The sequence below is a fragment of the Canis aureus genome, chromosome 10, assembly GCF_053574225.1.
Source record: "Canis aureus isolate CA01 chromosome 10, VMU_Caureus_v.1.0, whole genome shotgun sequence".
In the NCBI taxonomy this organism is placed as follows: domain Eukaryota; kingdom Metazoa; phylum Chordata; class Mammalia; order Carnivora; family Canidae; genus Canis; species Canis aureus.
This window is the reverse complement of record NC_135620.1, coordinates 23,798,632-23,816,638: the sequence shown is the minus strand read 5'-3', so window position 1 is coordinate 23,816,638 and position 18,007 is coordinate 23,798,632. Positions and strand designations below refer to the sequence as shown.

The 18,007-nt window shown below is 51.7% G+C and overlaps 1 protein-coding gene across 1 annotated transcript in view; it reads right to left on the bottom strand.

The window, feature by feature from the left end:
• Window positions 1-5,405: 5,405 nt before the first annotated feature.
• The window catches only part of TCF7 (transcription factor 7), a 33,144-nt gene continuing 20,542 nt past the window's right edge, over window positions 5,406-18,007 (bottom strand). Inside the window, 10 exon segments of the mRNA XM_077911674.1 lie at window positions 5,406-7,696; window positions 7,698-7,751; window positions 7,753-7,921; window positions 9,042-9,114; window positions 10,082-10,130; window positions 10,605-10,712; window positions 10,828-10,990; window positions 11,410-11,529; window positions 14,514-14,604; window positions 15,409-15,520. Coding sequence (XP_077767800.1) covers window positions 7,580-7,696; window positions 7,698-7,751; window positions 7,753-7,921; window positions 9,042-9,114; window positions 10,082-10,130; window positions 10,605-10,712; window positions 10,828-10,990; window positions 11,410-11,529; window positions 14,514-14,604; window positions 15,409-15,520 — 1,056 coding nt within the window. The 3' untranslated portion in view covers window positions 5,406-7,579.

The window sequence follows — 18,007 nt, the reverse complement described above, 5'->3', positions numbered from 1 at the left end:
TTTCTGTCCTCTGTGCTCCTTTTTTCCTGCTTTCCCATTTAGCATCATCTGTGTTCACATGTAGTCTTACTGCATTCTCTTCATGTTTACTATGAACTGTTTCAGCTCAGATTATTCGCTGACATTAGTTTGCCTTTATACTTTACCTCTCATTTGCTCCAAATCTATCTTATTTAATAAAGTCCCATATACTGTCTCACATGAATTCCTATTTGTGGTCTGTACCAGAGATTGCAGATTGCAAACTACAGCCCTTGTGTGGGTGAGATCCAGCACACAGCCTGTTGTTTTTGCAGTTTCTGAGTTTAAAATGGTTTTATGTTATTAAAGGATTATTTAAAAATCAATGCAGGACATGGTATTTGACTAAAAAGCCTAAAATGTTTCCCTCTGGCCCTTGACAGAAAAAGTTTGCCAACCCTTATGACTACTTCTGGATCCATGATTCCTTTTATTCTCAGGAATTAAGCTTGTTTTCCATTTGTCTTGGGTTCACTTGGGGAGGTAGCAGAATTCAGTCCTAGCTGGAGTGTCTTTATCGGCTAATTCCCACCATCATGGTCAGTTCTTGAAAAAACTTAATCACCCCCAGCAAGATCTCTAGCAAGATCATGAAAAACCAAATTCTTAACTGAAAGTTCAGGATTGTTAACATATGTCTCATTTAGTTTAGAAAGGAACAAAACCTATTGCTGTTAGTTCTCAATCTGTATAACCCCCAAGAATTGTTGGAATTACAGGACTAAATAGCATTACCCCTATTTAAAGGACACTGGGATCTTTTTGATAAATGGGTGAGACTGAGCGGACAGACAGTATAGTAGTTAAGATTTTTGTTCCCTTCCTGATTTCCTTATAGACTGTGGCCCTAAGCTTTAAACAAGACATCCTGATAGTCTTAAACTCTCAGGTTTTATAGAGTTCTGACAGCTCATCTCAGAGAAAATAGGCCATTTGTGGACATCATGTGCCACGTAAGTCATAGATGGGGTGTCAAGAGGCACTTCAGGCTGGCTACACAGGCCTATTCCCTGCCTGCCCTATTCCCTGCTAGATGCTCACTTTTTCTTTAATACTTACCAAGAGTTTTCTAGGCCCTCACCTTACCCTGGGAAAGCAAGTGGCTCTTTGCCATTATCTACAGTAGCCAGACCTATCTCCAGAGATATACCCTTTCCCACCCTCTCATTTCCCAGCTGCCCTAAATCAATACCGTGGCATGAAGTCCTGTTGTGAGGCCAGACTCCTACTTCTGCCTCTTAGTGCCCTTGTGGCCTGGGGTAAGTTAGAAATGGTAGCTACATGCAGAGTGGTGCTTTTGGTGATGAACATTCTTCTGGGACAGTTCTTTGGCTTCTCAGCTTTTCTTTGACTGTCACTTAAAATTGAGAGTAAACTAAACTCCTGAGTGTTAGTCTATTCCTTTTTCCCTCACATTATCATGGATTAAGCATATGCCCCCTCAAACAGATTCTAATAATTCTTACATTGTAGAAGCAAGTTTTATATTTGAAGTGCCATTCTATTAGCTTGCCTTCATGAGGTGCCTTGGGTATTGCTTTGCAATTTTTAAATTTTTTCCAAAGATTCACAAACTCATCCTAGTAAGTTAAAGATTCCTGAACAGCATTATAGCTGTGATGTTGATTCTGCACCTGTTGGAACACACCAGCTGCTGGAATTAAACAAGATCTTTAATTTGGTGGACTGTTAGGACCGCATCCTGGTAATATGAAGTAATGGTAATGCTGAGTTTAGACTGGATCTAGCTGAAGAAGGCAGCTAGTAGCAGTCACAATGAGCATGTGACTCAGGGCAGGCAGATACTCTAAACGACATGGTCTCTTAGTTTGCTTACACAGTGGCCATCCTGTAGTTTGTTTACTGATCCCAAGGTAAATTAAGAAACGAGGTAGGTTACCTAGACTCTTAACAGGTCAATTTATACAGATATAGGAAGTGACTTCCATGAATTAAGAACAGAGAGAGGGATCCCTGGGTGGCGCAGTGGTTTGGCACCTGCCTTTGGCCCAGGGCACGATCCTGGAGACCCGGGATCGAATCCCACATCGGGCTCTCGGTGCATGGAGCCTGCTTCTCCCTCTGTCTGTGTCTCTGCCTCTCTCTCTCTCTCTCTGTGACTATCATAAAAAAAAAAAAAAAAGAAAGAGCAGCTGACCTCTTGATCTGAGCACTGTTCACCTTAGCCGTGGCAAAAGAAGTGCATTTATCTTTTAAAGCTCTTTGTTTTTTTTTAAAAGATTTTATTTATTCATTAGAGACAGAGGCAGAGACACAGGCAGAGGGAGAAGCAGGCTTTATGCAGGGAGCCTGATGCAGGACTTGATCCCAGGACCCTGGGATCATAGCCTGAGCCGAAGGCAGATGCTCAACTGCTGAGCCACCCAGGTGTCCCTTAAAGCATAACTTCTGCCACTACTTGTGAGAAGAAACTAATTTGATTTCAGAAGTCATTTTGGTTTTGGTTGGGAATGGAGGAATGCCAAGGTGAGGGGGGAAGCAGTTCTCAGTCTGGAACTGCCAGCAAAAAGTTGAGTATCAGTTGGTTGGCTAGAGAATATAGGCTGGAATGAAATAGTGCTGGATTAGTGATAGAATTTTAGTGATGGTCCAGGAAGAGAGTTCATCAATCCCATGTCAGGCAGTGCAGTTCTTGAATGGTTGAACAAAAACATTTTTTAGTATTCTACTAAAGGACTGTGACAGGGGGTTTTATAGTTGGAGTTCTAATTGATGCTTTTGTTGACTCTTGTTAAAAATCACTCTCTAGGAGTGCCTGGGTGGCTCAATTGGTTAAGCGTCTACCTTAGGCTCAGATCATGGTTCTGGGGTCCTGGGATTGAGCCCCTTGTAGGGCACCCTGCTCAGCAAGGAGTCTGCTTCTTGCTCACTCTCTGTCAAAGAAATAAATAGAAAATTTTTTAAAAAAAGAAATCACTCTAAAAGGCAGAATGAGTAAGAGAACTGGATGTGCATATCAAGACAAATGATGTGAGAAGTTTAGAACGTATCCTTTGGCCCAGCATTGAACCTTTTGGCCACCTAAGCAGAATGGACTGAATGCTGTCCTTACTTTTGAGTGGTCAGTGGATATGAACATTATTGTTGGCATAAAGGTGTTGGTCAGGGTGCTCTCGTTTGATGGATTTCCATTGTGGGACTTGAGTGATAGTTTAACTCATGGATGACATACATACTTGCTGCCTTGTGGCATCTTACACTGTTGGCTACATCTGGTCTGCATGCCAATACCGAGAGGCATTTTGTGGGAGGAATATAGAATATAGTTGCTTACAACAATATCTGTCTGTACATTCTGTGGTTCTCATGACCTTCTGACACTGCTTAACTTGAAATTTTCAGAAGTATTTACTAGGCACTTGACCTATATGCCAGCTCCCTCTTCTTTCTCTCTGAGGATCAGTCTAGTCCATAAAAGTGCTCTCAATTTCAGCACTTACCTCATATATTGTACAAATTAACATTTGTCATTGTGCTGAGTGTGCTCTTTTACAACTTCTCTTACCTGCCTCACATGCTTTGCAGATACTTCTGCTCCAGGAGTCTTATAGGATGGGTGGGACTACAGAGCAGCATGGTCAGAGTTTCCAGAAGTCTTCGCTGGCTTGCTTGGTTTCCTTTCTTTGTTCCTTTGACCTAATTCCTCCTCCTCCATTTTTCTCCCCTTTCTATCCCCCGCCTATTGACCACATAACTTTAAATAAGTCTTCAGATAAAGGAAAGAACACCTGAATGAAAAAAGGAAGATCTGTTCCAAAGCCCCAGGTGAACTTAAAAGAAGTATCAGATTGAACTAATAACTATTTCTTATGTAATTTATAGCTGATGAAATACCTCTTACCTTGTCTGACTGAACTCCTGAGAACTGCTAGAGATAGGATAGTTCTACCACTAGGACAGAATGTGCTTTGTCTTACTACTTCTGTGCCTGATTCCACATTATTGTTAACTTTGAAATCTCTCGTGAGGGGAGCTGAGCTAGGCTTTTATTCTAGCCAACAGACTGGGAATGTCCCCATCTATGTCCCCTGCTGTTTAAGTTAGGACTGGTCTCAGACCCCTCTGGCCCATTGTGGGCAGGTAGGCAAAGATCCATTAGCTGCTCTGGGCCATTAGAGAGCCTGAGTTAGAGATCTGGGACACAGGGGATTGGAATAATTGGCATTGATGGAGCCTAGGAACCAGGGTTTGCTTGAGTGGTCAGCTTTCAGGGGCCCTTGGTGAACCTTTTTTTTTTTTTTTTTTTTTTTTTAAAGATTTTATTTATTCATGAGAGACACACAGAGGCAGACACACAGGCAGAGGGAGAAGCAGGCTCCATGCAGGGAGCCCGATGTGGAACTCAATCTCGGGTCCCCAGGATCACACCCCGGGCTGAAGGCGGCGCTAAACCACTGAACCACCTGGGTTGCCCGCCCTTGGTGAACTCTTAAAGCTCTGTGTAGAAAGTAATGATAAAGTAGGCTTTCTAACTTCAAAGCCCAAATCAGCTTTTTTATATAAGGAATTGTTCTTGTCCTCAAATCTTCTACTTTGACAAGTCTGACATGTCTTGATTACCCTTACCCTTTCTAGGCTGTTTTTCTAAAAATGTGTGCAGAAACCTATTTCATTTCTTTTTTGGAAAAATAAAAAGAATCAGCCTGTTTCCTGGCACCTGTGGCCTTTCTTGCCAGACTTAAACCATACACTCAGTAGAAGCTGGGCAGCAGTGCTTTTGGGGACATTCAAAAAATAGTCACAGCTAGAAAAGAGGTTAGCCACAGGGCTTCTTACATTAAAAGGGGAAACATGTTCAAACTGAGAGACTTGGCAGGCCTTGCCAGCTGGTGAGCTGCGTCCTCACCATATTTCTAAGCCCAGGAGGAGCAGCTGCAACACGGATGCCAAGTCAGTTTGCCTGTTTTCTGGGAATGTGGAAGGGAGGTTGGGATATCTGGTCTCATGAGGTCTTAGAAACAGGGCTAGTTCTTGGCTTGTAGTGAGGTGGGACTGGTGTGCTATTTGAAGTTGAATTTGGGCCTTCACTCAAGTCACCTGTGGCCTGAGGAATGTGCTGGTTTGACCTGGGAGGATTTGAGTTTCATCTTTGAAGTTACCTTTTTAAGAGGCTGGTTGGATTTTAACGAAGTTGCCAGAGCCCCCCTCTTTACCCTCACATACACAAAGGGTGCATTGTTCCTGTACCCAGTGTGCTCTGAATTAGACACCAGATCAGATGCAGCAACCCATTCTTGCATGAGCCTTAAAGTGTAGTTTTTGAAACATCTAGGCCAGTAGCCAGAGTGGAATTCTTTAAATGGGACAGACGTCGAGAGAATGGTCTCCTCTTGTACCCTTCCAGAAAAAAAGCAAGTCTAGGATTACAGCTTGCAGTGGCCTACTTTAAATAGGCACTACTCTGGAAGATGACTTTATTTATAAATATTTTCAAACATAAAATCCCAAAAATATGACTCAGTAAAAATTACAGTGCATGATGGTGAGTGACCCAGTGGGTGGCTGTTGTGATTTTTTTTCTTGCCCAGCATTTGCATCTAATGTTTGACCTACTGAAGTGGCCTTACACCTTTTACATTCATGATGGGTTTGAGGAGTTAACGCTATTAAACATGATGGAAACCCCTGTGTAAAAAGTAACCTGCAGACTGAACTGGAGAGGATTTACATAAAAATAATGAAGATACTTCACCTAATTAATTAGCTTTTGGGAGGAAAGAGCACTATTAAAATGCCCTTTCAAATTTTCTGACACCACATTCCAAAAAACTCCAGTTTGCTCATTTTTTTCAAAATAGGATGTACACCAGAGTGTTTGGTCTTTTCTCTCTGTGGAAGGATAGTGGAGGGGAAGATGGAGCCTAGTGGTCTTGTGCCCATTCTCATATGCAGGCAGCCTAGCCCTGCATCAGTTGTGAGGTCCCACAATTTGGGACTTAGGTGCAAAGCTTGGAATGGGAGTTTACACATAGAATGAGCTTAGCTCTTGTGGTTGGAGCAAGGCCTAAGCCCCCCTATGGGAAAAGTGAGGAAAGTAATCTTTGGCTTCTGTAGATTGAGTCTCAAGAATGTGTCCCATGATCGAGAATAAGCCCCAAGTTCTAAGCTGTGGATAAGAAAAGGAGAGTGTAATGCTCCATTACTGAAACAGCTTATTCCTCAGGGTCAAGTTTTGAAAAAGAAACCCAGTAAAAAGTATCTTTATTCTCATGTTAAAAAAGTTTTTGTATGATGATGCATTAACAATACAAAAATATTTTGAATACTACAATAGTCTTTTCTTTCTCTCAAGACTTCTTGCAACACTAAACTAGAATATACGTTCTTTGGATTCTGAGAAGCCAGTGGCTAAAGTAGGAACTAAAGGCTTTTGTTGAGGGGTACATGGGTATAGGAACAGCCTTTTTTCTTTGGAGTCAGGCTATGTACAGTGAGGAAGAGGCAAAAAAAAATTTTTTAAATAAAAAAAAAGTTTTGTTTTTTAAGGCTCAGGGTTGAAGCTTGGCTCAGAAATGGGTTAAAGTAGGCTGTGGTGAAAACCCACTGACTACCACTGGAGGTTCTCTGGACTCCTTGCTTTGATGGTGATGGTACCTTCCTGCAGCCCCATCAGGGAAAGGAAGCTGACCTGTTTCATGCTGGAAGGTAGGCACTGGCTGTTGTGAAGTTTGGGCTCCCTCTCACAACTGCCCAAGGGCTGCCTAGACTGATACGGCTAAGCAGGAAATGGAGCTGTGGCAAAGGCTCTGGGACTGGGGAGGGATGCACACCAGGTTTGGGGACATCGTTTCTCTCAGCTGTTAAGTTCAGCCACTAGAGACAGACTTGGGACCTTGGTATCACCTTTTGGGGAGGTTGGGTTTCTCTTGGAAACAATTCTAAGTAATGTGAACTAGAGCCAGGTACCTCTCACTGCCCATACTTGCCTGATAAGGTAGTGTCAGGTTATTCCTGTTGCCTACGGTGATAGGCCTAGATTTAGCCTGTTCCATTCCCTCCTTGTCTTACAAGCTCTTGAGAACATGGTAAGAGGCTTCCTTCTGGTCTAGTTTATGAATAGTTACTGCATTCTATCAACAGGGCTTCTCCAGCCCCTTTTGAGAGCATGGTCTTGAGCATGTGGTTGTGACCATGCTCACGTGTTGTTTCATAAACTAGCTCTTCTTGGTCCATGAAGTGTCTGGTATGGGGAGGGCATGGCAGTGGTGGGGCTAGGGAGGTGTAGGGTAGGGCAGGCAGCTGGGCTGAGTCCACCCCTCTGTGACCTATAGCAGAAAAGCAAGGGAGGCTGGGACATTTGGCCAGCAAGACAGGTGGTAAAAAGAGTCAATGCAGGCTGCTGTAGGCACAAGGGATGCCCTTAATCAGATACCACAACACAGATCTGAGTCCCACCACTTGGAGCGCTTGGAATTGATGGCTCCAGGTTCAGGCAGAAGTTGTACAGCCTCGGAAGTCTCCCGGGCCTGGTCCCTGAGCAGGAGGTAATGGGGCCCCTGGCCAGTTTCCACGTGCTTTGGGGCTCTGTCGCTTCCTTTCAGAGGATGGGCCTCTGGAGGTAGCCAGGTGTCCCGTGCATGCTAGGTTGCCTGTCTCTGAGATTGCTGTTGTTGCACTTGTGTACTCTGCAGGGTGCTGGGGGGGATCTGGGGGGGTCCAGGGGGCTGGGAGGCTGAGAGCGGCTGAAAGACCTGGTGATGTAGGCGCCGGCTCCGCAGGGCTGGCAAGCAGTTCTGTGGGGAAGTGGGGCAGCAGGAGGTATGAGGGCGAGTCCTGGGGGGCTGGGGACCCGGGGCAGCCTAGAGCACTGTCATCGGAAGGAACGGGGCTGGGGCAGCGGCCTTCTCCGGGTAAGTACCGAATGCATTTCTTTTTCCTCCTAGGAATAGTGAAGAGAGTTATCTGTAAACAGAGGGTGAATTCATAGTCATACACCACAACCAGAAAATGCTGTCCTTGCACAGGCCTAGCTGACCTCTTGTTCCCTTCTCCCCAGGACTTGAGTGGTGGGCCTGTGCCTTCAAACCTAGCCTTGCAATTCTGCTGGGCCGGCCCAGACCTGGATCAGGTGCAGTTCCCTGCACAGCCAGCGGGTGGCACAGGAACCGCTTGCAGGCTAGCCCTGTGGGCCACCTCGTTTTCCAGAGGGGCCATCTCCTAATTTGGGCCTCTGAGCCGGTTTCACGTGTTTGGGGAGGGGCTCCTATTTGCATTAAGGCGAAGGGCTGCAATGCCTGTGGCTTGGCCAAGAGGTGCTTGGGCAGAGTAACATGAATATGCTCTCCCCACGTGTACGTGCACACACTTACATGCTACCCAAATGCCCTTGTCCTTGGAGAGGGAACATGGTGGGCACTCTGATGGGCTGGACAGTATTCCTTAGAGTCTGTGAGTTACTCCCTTCTCCTCACATACACATTTCTCTGTTGTACAGGGAGACGCACAAGTTTAGTGCCATAGAGCCTAAGTATGGCCCTTTCGCTAGGACAGCTTAGGGATACCGCCGGTTCCTCCCTGCTTACCTCTGCAGTCTCCTGGTCTCAGGTACAAGATAAGATACATGGACACTTGGCATTGAGGTTATTCTCTACCCTAGGGCACCTTGGTTTTAGATTCAAGGGTTCAGGATAATACAGGTAGGGATCCTAACTTGAAGTGAGGGAACTGGTGGACCATCGTGAGTCCTAGACCTGGTAGCAGGGGCTCAGGCCACTGACTGGGATGCACAAAGACTGGTCGGCTGAGAGCCTGCTAACCTTAGCATCAGACTATCCTTAACAGAGGACCCTAGGCATCAGAACTACCTTATTTTGAGTCTGCTTTTCTTCCTTTCTAGAACATCCTTCCTCCACTTCATTCTTAGGAGGCATGGGCTCCCTGATCTGTGGGTATGCTATGGGGCTGGGAGACCAGAGGAGGGCTACAGGCCCAGCAGAACATATGCAGAGTCAGGGAAGCAGCTTGAAGCAAAGGGAGGATGGTGGTGGGGACAAACCCACCTGCACGGACCACACCAATCCGTCTGCTGGTTGAGGCCAAAGCGAGCACGGCATTTCTTAGGCGAGCCAGGGTCTGCTCACAGCCATGCCAGAGGGGCAGAGCAGGGCAGAGGGCGAGCAGGCAGGCAGCAGGGCAGAGCAGGGCCCAGAAAGAAGAGGTAACGTCAGTGTCAGCCAGTCACAGATACCCCATAGGCCCCATAGGCAGAGGGCCTCTCTGTGGCACAGCCAGCCCCAGTGGAGCCCCAGGACCCAGAGCCAAGTTCTCAGGAAAGGCGGGCGCCTAGCTAGCAGGAGAGGCAGTGGGAAAGAGTGGGGGATGGAGGAAGGGAGGGGATCCCATCATGTTACGTCCTCCATCGGGTTGCCCCACGGAGCTGTGGGAGGAGCTGGGGGGCCCACAGGGATCTAGCCCACTTCATCTAGTTTTTCTTCTTTTGCCAGTGCCCAATCTGCCTGACCCCTAACCCCATCATGCTGTAGCTTAAACCAGGTAGACGGTGGAGTCCACGCTTCAACCTCAGAAAAAGGGCTAAGGATTCTGCTCCGCCTCAGTCCCAGCCTCGAGATTTGGGGGGGTGGGGGGGTGGGCAACGTGGCTGAGATGGTCATGGACATGGAGTCTGAAGTATCAGACGTGGGGCAAGAATTCACCTACAGGAAGGAGACCTGAAGCAGTGTGGCTTTCTCGGGTCTTCCATCGGAGCACTCTGCACTGCTGAGCTAAGGGGGGCGGGGGTGACTGAGGGATGGTCGGGCAGCAGCCAACAGGCTATATGACTTCGGGCCGAGGTGGCCCCACCTGCACGGCCCATGTGCCTGTCTCCACGCAGCACAGGGGCAGCTTCCCTGGCAGAGGCTGAGCTCGGGGAGGGCACAGGAGGCAGCACAACAACACAGCGTTACACTGTGGACACTTGCAGCACCATGTGAACGCGACTTAGGAGGGCCAAGCCCCAAGGTCCTGGGGCTGAGGGCGTTTTCTACCCTCCCTTGGGGCCAGAGCAGCGTGCTCATGACCACTGCTGAGAAGGCCTCACCTGTGGTAGATTCCTGGTGCTTTTCCCGTGACCGCCTTTTCTTTTTCCCCTGCAGGGAACAAAGGGAGGGAGGCTCAGATCTGGGAAGTGGCCCCTTGGTTAATTCCAGTGACTGAATGGTTGGGAGATCTGCAGCCTAGCCTGGCTGTTGCTGAGATTCTGGGTACGCTGTTCCCTCCTCCCCACAAGGCCTAGTGTTTCCTGATGGCAGTTTTTGCCAGAGTACCTACCACGGGGCAGTTTGAATGGAGGAGATGTACAAGGCCCCGCACTCCCTTTCCACTTAGGTGGCCAAATATCAGGCGCCAGCCCTGAGGGGGAGCACATCCCAGGTGGAAAAGAGGACATAGGCCTACCGTGGGGGCAGATTCCCTTGCTTAGCTCTCTCCAGGCTAGCCCTGTGAGGCCTTGGGCCCTTCATGCCACCACCTGGCCACCTCATTTCTGCCTTCAGGACGGTGGTCTGGGGCATGGCATCTTAAAGGTTCCCCTACTCGTCCCTACTGTGTCATTGGCAACTCACATAGTTGTCCCGCGCTGACCAGCCTGGGTACAGCTGCATGTGCAACTGCCTCTCCTTTCGGGCCAGCTCGTAATACTTGGCCTGCTCTTCCCGAGATAGCGCATGCCACTGCAGTGGGAAAGAAGGGATAGATGGGGGGCATCGGGGAGTCAACAGGCACCACTGGGGTGAAGCTGGCCAGGGACCCCCCCCCCCCCACCAGCCCACCTGCCCCTGGCCTCACCCTACGGCCCAGGATCTGGTTGATAGCAGCACTCTCCTTGAGTGTGCACTCTGCAATGACCTTGGCTCTCATCTCCTTCATATACAGCATGAAGGCGTTGAGGGGCTTCTTGATGGTTGGCTTCTTGGCCTCCTTCTCCACCTTGGATTCTGCCTGTGTCTTCCTGCGGGGCACAAATCCAGGTCACTCAGTAGCCCTCCAGTGTGCACCTAATGCTACTACCTTCTAGTGTGTTTGCAGTGGGTGTGTAAATGCGTGGAAACTAGGGTTTCATAAATGGTATCTTCTTAAGCTGGCTGGCTCAGTTGGAGGAGCGTACAGCTCTTGATGATGTTGGGGTTGTGAGTTCGAGCCCCACACTGGGTGAAGAGATTGCTTAAATAAGGAAAAGAATAGAATAAAACACCGGTCAGTGGCAAGAATCATAAGATGGCTTGACCGGAGGCTGCCCCTGGTAGTCCCTTGAGTTTCTAGGCAGCAAGGGTAGAGCCTGAGGGGAGGAATGGGTATCTGGCTGAGGGGATCCTGAGGTCTCCTCACTGGTTCCCCTCCCTCTTCCACATTGTGTGCCCTTTCACTCACAGGCTGCGGTCATATGGCTGCAGCTCCTGCTTCCCCGAGGGAGGTACGATGGCCGGGTGGGGGATGGCTGCGGGGTGGCCAGGTACACCAGAGCCCAGCATCAGGGATGGATGGGTGAACCTGAAGGCAGAAGGAGAGTTAACATTGAGCCAGGAAGGTACAGGCCAAAGCCCTGGACACGTGGAGGCTCCAGCACAGTACACAAAGACAGGTGAGGACAGCCCACCCCCAGTGGTTTGCACACAGGTACACAGATACACACAAATACCTGCACCCAACATACTACACAGACACACTGCAAAAATCTACATCCATGTCCCTCAGGTGCTACTAACTCAAATAGCTTTTGTTTTTGTCTTTAAAGATTTTATTTATTCATGAGAGACACAGAGAGAGGCAGAGGGAGAAGCAGGCTCCATGCAGAGTCCGATGCGGGTCTTGATCCCAGGACCACACCCTGGGCCAAAGGCGGGCGTTAAAAGGCTGAGCCACCCAGGGATCCTCTATAAACAGCTTTTGAATCTGTCCCCTTACCTTGTGCTTGTATCAGCTCAGCCTCCTGAGCCTGTGCCTCTGCCCTGGGAGCTTCCTTCCTCTCCTGCTTGAGCCCTTCAGGCCTCTCTCCACACAACACCCAGAGGGACCTTTTAAAAACTCCTGAGTGCTCTTGGCCACTCCTGCTGAAATTCCCCCAGAGCCCACAGAATAAAACCCAGGCTCCTCCATGGGACTTGCCCCACCCTGCAGGAACATCACTTGCCCCACCCCTGTGCTCCATCACTTGACACCCCTAGCCGTCCCCAACTAGTGCTGCTCCCCTTTACTCTGGACATGTTTCTCTTTTCGGGAAGTTCTCCCTGGCCGAGATCTGATTAGGGCTCTCCCATCACCCCAGATAGCCCATTGGCCTGTTAGTGTTTTGTCCATACCTCCCACCCTGGGCTGTGAACTCCAGTCGGGCTGGAAATGTCTGCTGAGGTCCTTCTTCCATCCCTGGCTTGGGTCTGTCCCCTCTGAGGGCGTGAGTGAAGGGAAGGGACACAAACGTAATACACACACCTGTCACTTCGCTCTTCTGCTGTTCTGTGGAAACCACCATGCCCTTGCTCCTTTCTCTGAGCAGGCAGTCCCCAAGGGTCCGAGGTTGGAGACGCATGTAAAGGGATGATGCCTCAGCTTGGGCAGAGTTCACGGAATGCCCAGCAAGCGAGTATGCCTGACTCGCCCTTCGGCAGGGATGCACAACAGAGGCGAGTGCACACACGCCTGCATGTGCACAGGCAGGAGCACAAGCATGCGTGTGCGTGCCCTCTCCCTGGCTGCTCTAGGGTACTTGGCTGCACAGTATGGCCTGGGCCTGGGCCTCTCGTTCTCCCACTGGCTTCATTCTCCGGCACAGAGCAGCAAGGGGCTGCAGAATGACAGACGGACGGATGGACAAACAACTAGCACAGGGCAAGCACTGGCCTGGGCAAGGCCTCGTGTGGGCACTGAAGCCTGGGCAACAGGAAGCAGGAGCCTGGCTGCAGGGTACGGGACTCACCTGGGGTAGGGGGCGCCAGGGGCTGCAGTGGGGGCAGGGAAGTGCTGTCTATATCCGCAGGAAGGGGACAAGGGGTAGAGAGGAGGACTGGGCCTGTGGTTAGGAGAGACAGCCGTTAGCAGTCTGGCTACTGGCCAGATGTGGGGAAGGACTTCCCCACCTTGCTTGGGCCTGACCCATAGTGTGCAGGGTATCAGCCTCTGCTAGGACGCCTTCGGTGTCTGTACTCGGCCTCTGCCACCAGAGGGCAACCTGTGCTGCTCCTATTTCCCTCTGCAGCTTTCTGGCACTTCAGGAGCAGAAATAGCAGCATTCTCCTAGGACTCAGCTTAGGAAGCCCCAGCCCATCCTGCTCACTCCAGCCTGAAATTCCTGAAATTTCCTGGTCAATACAGGCTGGACACCTCTCTTAGGGCTTCTGCATACACTGTCAGGACGACTGGGTGGTTCTGCTCCTTTTCATTCTTCATCTTCCTTCAGGCCTTGCTTGGCTACACAACCTTTTCTCATGGAAGCCCTTGAAATCCCAAGCAGGACGAGGCACCCCTCTGAATCTGTACAGTACCCAGTGCTAACACTGTCCTGTGCTGTCAGGCCTCTGGCCTGGGGAGCGCACCAGGTGGATCAGGTCCCAAGAGGGCAGTGGCCTGAGGGCTGGCCAGCGTCAGCAGTGCCATGCCACTCTGCTGTCCAGAACCCTGCCTACCCAACTTCAAACCTGAGGGCATTAAGAGGTACAGCCCTGACTGGTATTCAGAATGGTGCACAGCCCAGGGAGAATCTGAAAATGGAGGCATGAGTTGAACGTGGCTAAAGAGCACATAGAAGAGGGCAGGCCTCTGGGCTTCCCTTCCTTCCTGGGAAAACCACGCTTCCCTGCTGCGGGGTGACTGCCCCAGCTCAGAGGCCACACACCTGTCCAGATCACACTGTGGCTGATGGGCTGATGCCCGCTGCAACCTAGCTCCAGCTGAAGACGGGCCCTCCGGCCTACAGTTGGGCCTACTGACTTCACGTTCAGGCTGGCTCCTGCTGGCCCAGCCTTCACAGACTTGCAGCAGGCTCTCCAGGCAGCTGGCCAGGGGCCTGAGCTCAAGCAGGCACGGAGGGGGCACAGAACTCTGCTCCTCAGGGAGCGCAGCCAAGGGACTAGTCAACAGTAGGCACTGCGAGGAGCAGGAAGTGTTCCCGTGCCTACCATGTGGCCGGGAGGCAAAAGCCTGTCCCATAGCCATTCACACATACTGTCCCCTCCCTGCTCGGGCAGGTCTAGCTCTTCCTTACACGCTCATGACCCTGGGCAGCTCGGTGTCCCCCACCCCCAAGCCATCCAGATATCTCACACGGGGGCAGAGTTCAGGTGCCGTGGGGCTAAGGCCAGGAGCCAAGGGGAGCGTGACGGGCTGGCTACCTGGGGAACGGACCGAGCTGCTGGGCGGCCCGTGGGACTGACACGGCTGGCGGCAGAATGCTGAGCAGAGTAGGCTGGAGAGCAAAGTGCCACGGCAGGTGTGGGTCTCATGAGCGCAAGGTGCCCTCTTCCCACGGGGCCCACACTCACCAGCTCACGGTGTGGGGGAGTTGTCCCATGCTGCCTGAGGTCAGAGAGTAGAAGCCGGAGAGGTCAGGGGTCTGCAGAGGCCTGTGAACGCCTACAGGAGAGGGGGCTGCGTGAGGGATCCAGCCTGACCTGGAAGCCACTGCGGCTGGTTACTGCATCCTAGCGCCTCCTGTGGGGCCTCTTCGACCCCACCTCCATCAGCTAGAGGACCAGACATACTGGTTTGTTCAGGACCATGCCAGCGTAAGAACAGTGCCCCACTTCCAGGCTAGGAAACCGAGGGCAGAGAGGCTGGGTAGGACAGCCTTAAGGATACCGGCTGGCCAGGGGCAGAGGTGGAGTCATTCAAGATGGGGAAGGCTGGCCCCACCATGCCCCGGTCCACCACGGGTCTTCAGCTGGGGTCTCTCAGCTGGGGGTTCTGGCCTGGCTTTGTGTGCAGGAGGCAGGCCCCCTGGCCTGGGCAGCCCGGGTTCCACCCACCCCCTCTCCTCCCCACGGTTGAGTCAGCAGGTTTCCCACAGCCGACAATGGCTGATTTCAGAATGACTTTCCCTGAGGCTGAGGTGAATCAGCCATCACAACCACCACTTTCCATTTTCTCACTGGGGGGAGGGAAAGGATACAAGTTTTATTGTCCTCAGCTTTACACAGATGCCTGCTCCCACATACCGGCCCTGGGAGGCCATTCAGGAGTAGGGTCCGGCCTCAACCTGAAGCCTTCCAATCTGACCTGGCACCACCTGCCCTCAGGCTCCCCATCCACCCTTCTAGCATTGTCTTTGGGGTTGGATTTTGCGCAGCCCCAGGTTCTCCGGCTGTGAAAAGGGCCTAGCCCCCTGGACTCAGAACCCCCCTGGGGCTGTCAGGCCCCTCCCCTTCCCCCCATCCATACCTTGCTTCTGGCTGATGTCGGCTGGTGCAGATGTAGGGTGTGGGCTGCTGAAATGTTCATAGAGAGGAGAGAGTTGTGGGACGCTGTGGGCTGGCTGACTGGCCTTGTTGTGCTGAAAAATGAGGGGTGGGGTGTGAATGTGGGGAGACCCGAAGGAGGGAGGCCCGGGGCTAGGGGTATACATGAAGACAGAGCCTCTTTTAGCTGTGTGGGTAGCCCAAATGTCAAAGCAAAGTGGGGGTGGTTAAAAACCACAGGCCTCTGGGAGGGGGCACTACTCGACCATCCTGTGTGCAGTCAGCGGCCCTGCCCACAGCCTCCCAGACTTGGCTCAAGCAGCCCTACTGCCTCGAGAGCCTCTTGGTTTCTGTACACTCAATTCCAGGAGGCACCTCTCCCTCCCCTGTCCAGGAAATTCTTTCTGCCTCTGGATCTGAGACACTCCTGCCCCCTCCTCCCGGATTTCTCTGTGGCGGCCCTGTGGCTTGTCTGGGGGGGCTGGTCAAGGCTTCCAGCCGTGGACAGCAGGTAATGGTCAGAAGACCAGGCTTACTCCAGGACAGCCTAGAGTTTTCTTTCCTCCTCCAGCCCCCAGACTTAGGCTCCCGCATCTGACCCACTATTCCACCTCAGACTTTACAGGATTTGTGGGTACAGGGAAAGTTCCCATCAGCCCTTTAACTCAGAGCAGGTGGGCTAGATGGGGCCAGGGTTTCTCTAGGGCCAACCCACCCAGTGCCCCCACTTCCTGTTTCCTCAGCAACACAGGACTCTTACTTTTCACACTGGTCACATGGATCTGTCATGAGATGACTCATGCTGGGAAGGGGGCTCCCCATACGACCCGGCCACAGGGAGGTGCTGCTTGGGGCCAAGGCACAGCTCTGCACATCCCCAGCGCACACCTGCACAGGCCAGGATCCTGGGAACACCATCTACCACTGAGGCTCAGCTTCCACTTGGGAAGTTCACCTGTGGGGATTCTGATGCTAGGAGCACAGATAAGTGACTTCTGATTCATGCACAGAAGAAATAGGACATCTTTGGAGGACAGCAATGAGAGGTGGTGACTTGGGTTCCATCCTACCCTGTGGGTGAAATTTCCCACTGGGTGAATTGAGCCAGACTCCCTAACATCTCTGGGCTTCAGTTTCCTCTCTTGCGTAATAGGTGGGGTTCATGATTCCTTCATCACCAGGCCTGGGGAAGCTCAGGGTAGCTCATGGTGAGGCCTGGCACAGGTCCCTTGGGATTGGCTGTTTGGGGTCCAGGGTGAGCTGAGAGGGAAGGCCAGGTAGGAGCTGCTACTTAGTGTACTTAGTGTGAGGCTCACAGCAGCAGCCCTGGCTGCCCTCTGCCCCACACTCCTGCCTTCAAAGGGGCTTGAGGCTGGGCTATTAGCTGCAGCACCTTCCCCAGGGGTGTGGGGCAGGTGCTGACACTGCCACCTGTCCAGTCCCCTGCCCATTCATCTGCCCACTGGGAAGAGTCTCACAGACCAGGACTATGAGCCTTCCCTCAGGCAGATGAGGTTCATGTCCCAGTGGCAGTGGCTCCTTTGTGGTTAGCATGGATTTGTGAGCACCTCTAACCGGAGCCCTCCCTTGGCCTCCTGGGGCAGCCCATAGGGTGCTCCTCTGTGAACCCAATGAGGAGTTGGCTGGCCTGTTCAGGTCCTGGTTCTGACGTATGTGGCCTCTAAGAACTACTACAGGATCTGAGTATCTGTTTCCTTGTCAAATGGAGAGGACAATGGGGTTGTTGTAAGGGTACAGCCACACAGCACCCAAGAGCTCAAGGACTCAGGTGTTGAGTTGGGAGGAAGGGACATGCAGAAAGGCCCTCCCGTGCACCGAGGCAATGCTATCGGAGTCCCCGCCTGGCAATGGACTTGCCGCAGAGGATTTGCCTAGACGGGGAAGACCCATGCCCGGCAGCCCACTGGCAACATCAGCCCAGAAGGCTGGTGACCGGGCCATGGTGGCTCCAGGCCTTGGGTGCTGCCGACTTTCCTGCTGCTGTTCTGAGGCCGGGCTTTGTGAGCAAGCTGGGGGCCCATGCTGCACTCTGGCTTTCTCTACCCCCAGACTGACCCCAGACACCTCTGGGACAGAATCAGGGTGCGTGTGGGAACAAAGGATACAATGTAGGATCCTCAGGCTTGCGGAGGAAGTGGGGTGGGACAGCCGTGGGGGATGTGGACACCTGCGGAATCCTTCACCTACTGAGCGCCTGCCGTGGGCCCAGCCGCGTCTCCAGCAGGGGACCAGTAGGCTGCCATTTCTCCCCCTTATAATCCTCCTCGGCCACCACCTCTTGTCTCTCTCACTCCCCTTTGCTGCACACCTCAGCAGAGCCGTCCTTGCCCCATTACTTCGCCAGATGGCCCTGCTCAAGGTCCCCGGTGCCTGCCACACCACAGAGCTCAATGCTTAGGCAGGAGTGGACACAACTCATTCCTCCATCCACCTGGAAATAGTTTCTTCGCTTTGCTTCCAGAATGCCACACTGGCCTGGTCTGCCTCCAGGCTCACAGGCTGCTCTGTCGGCCTACCTTCTGGTGCTCATCTTCCTGACCTGACCCAAAACGGGCACTGGC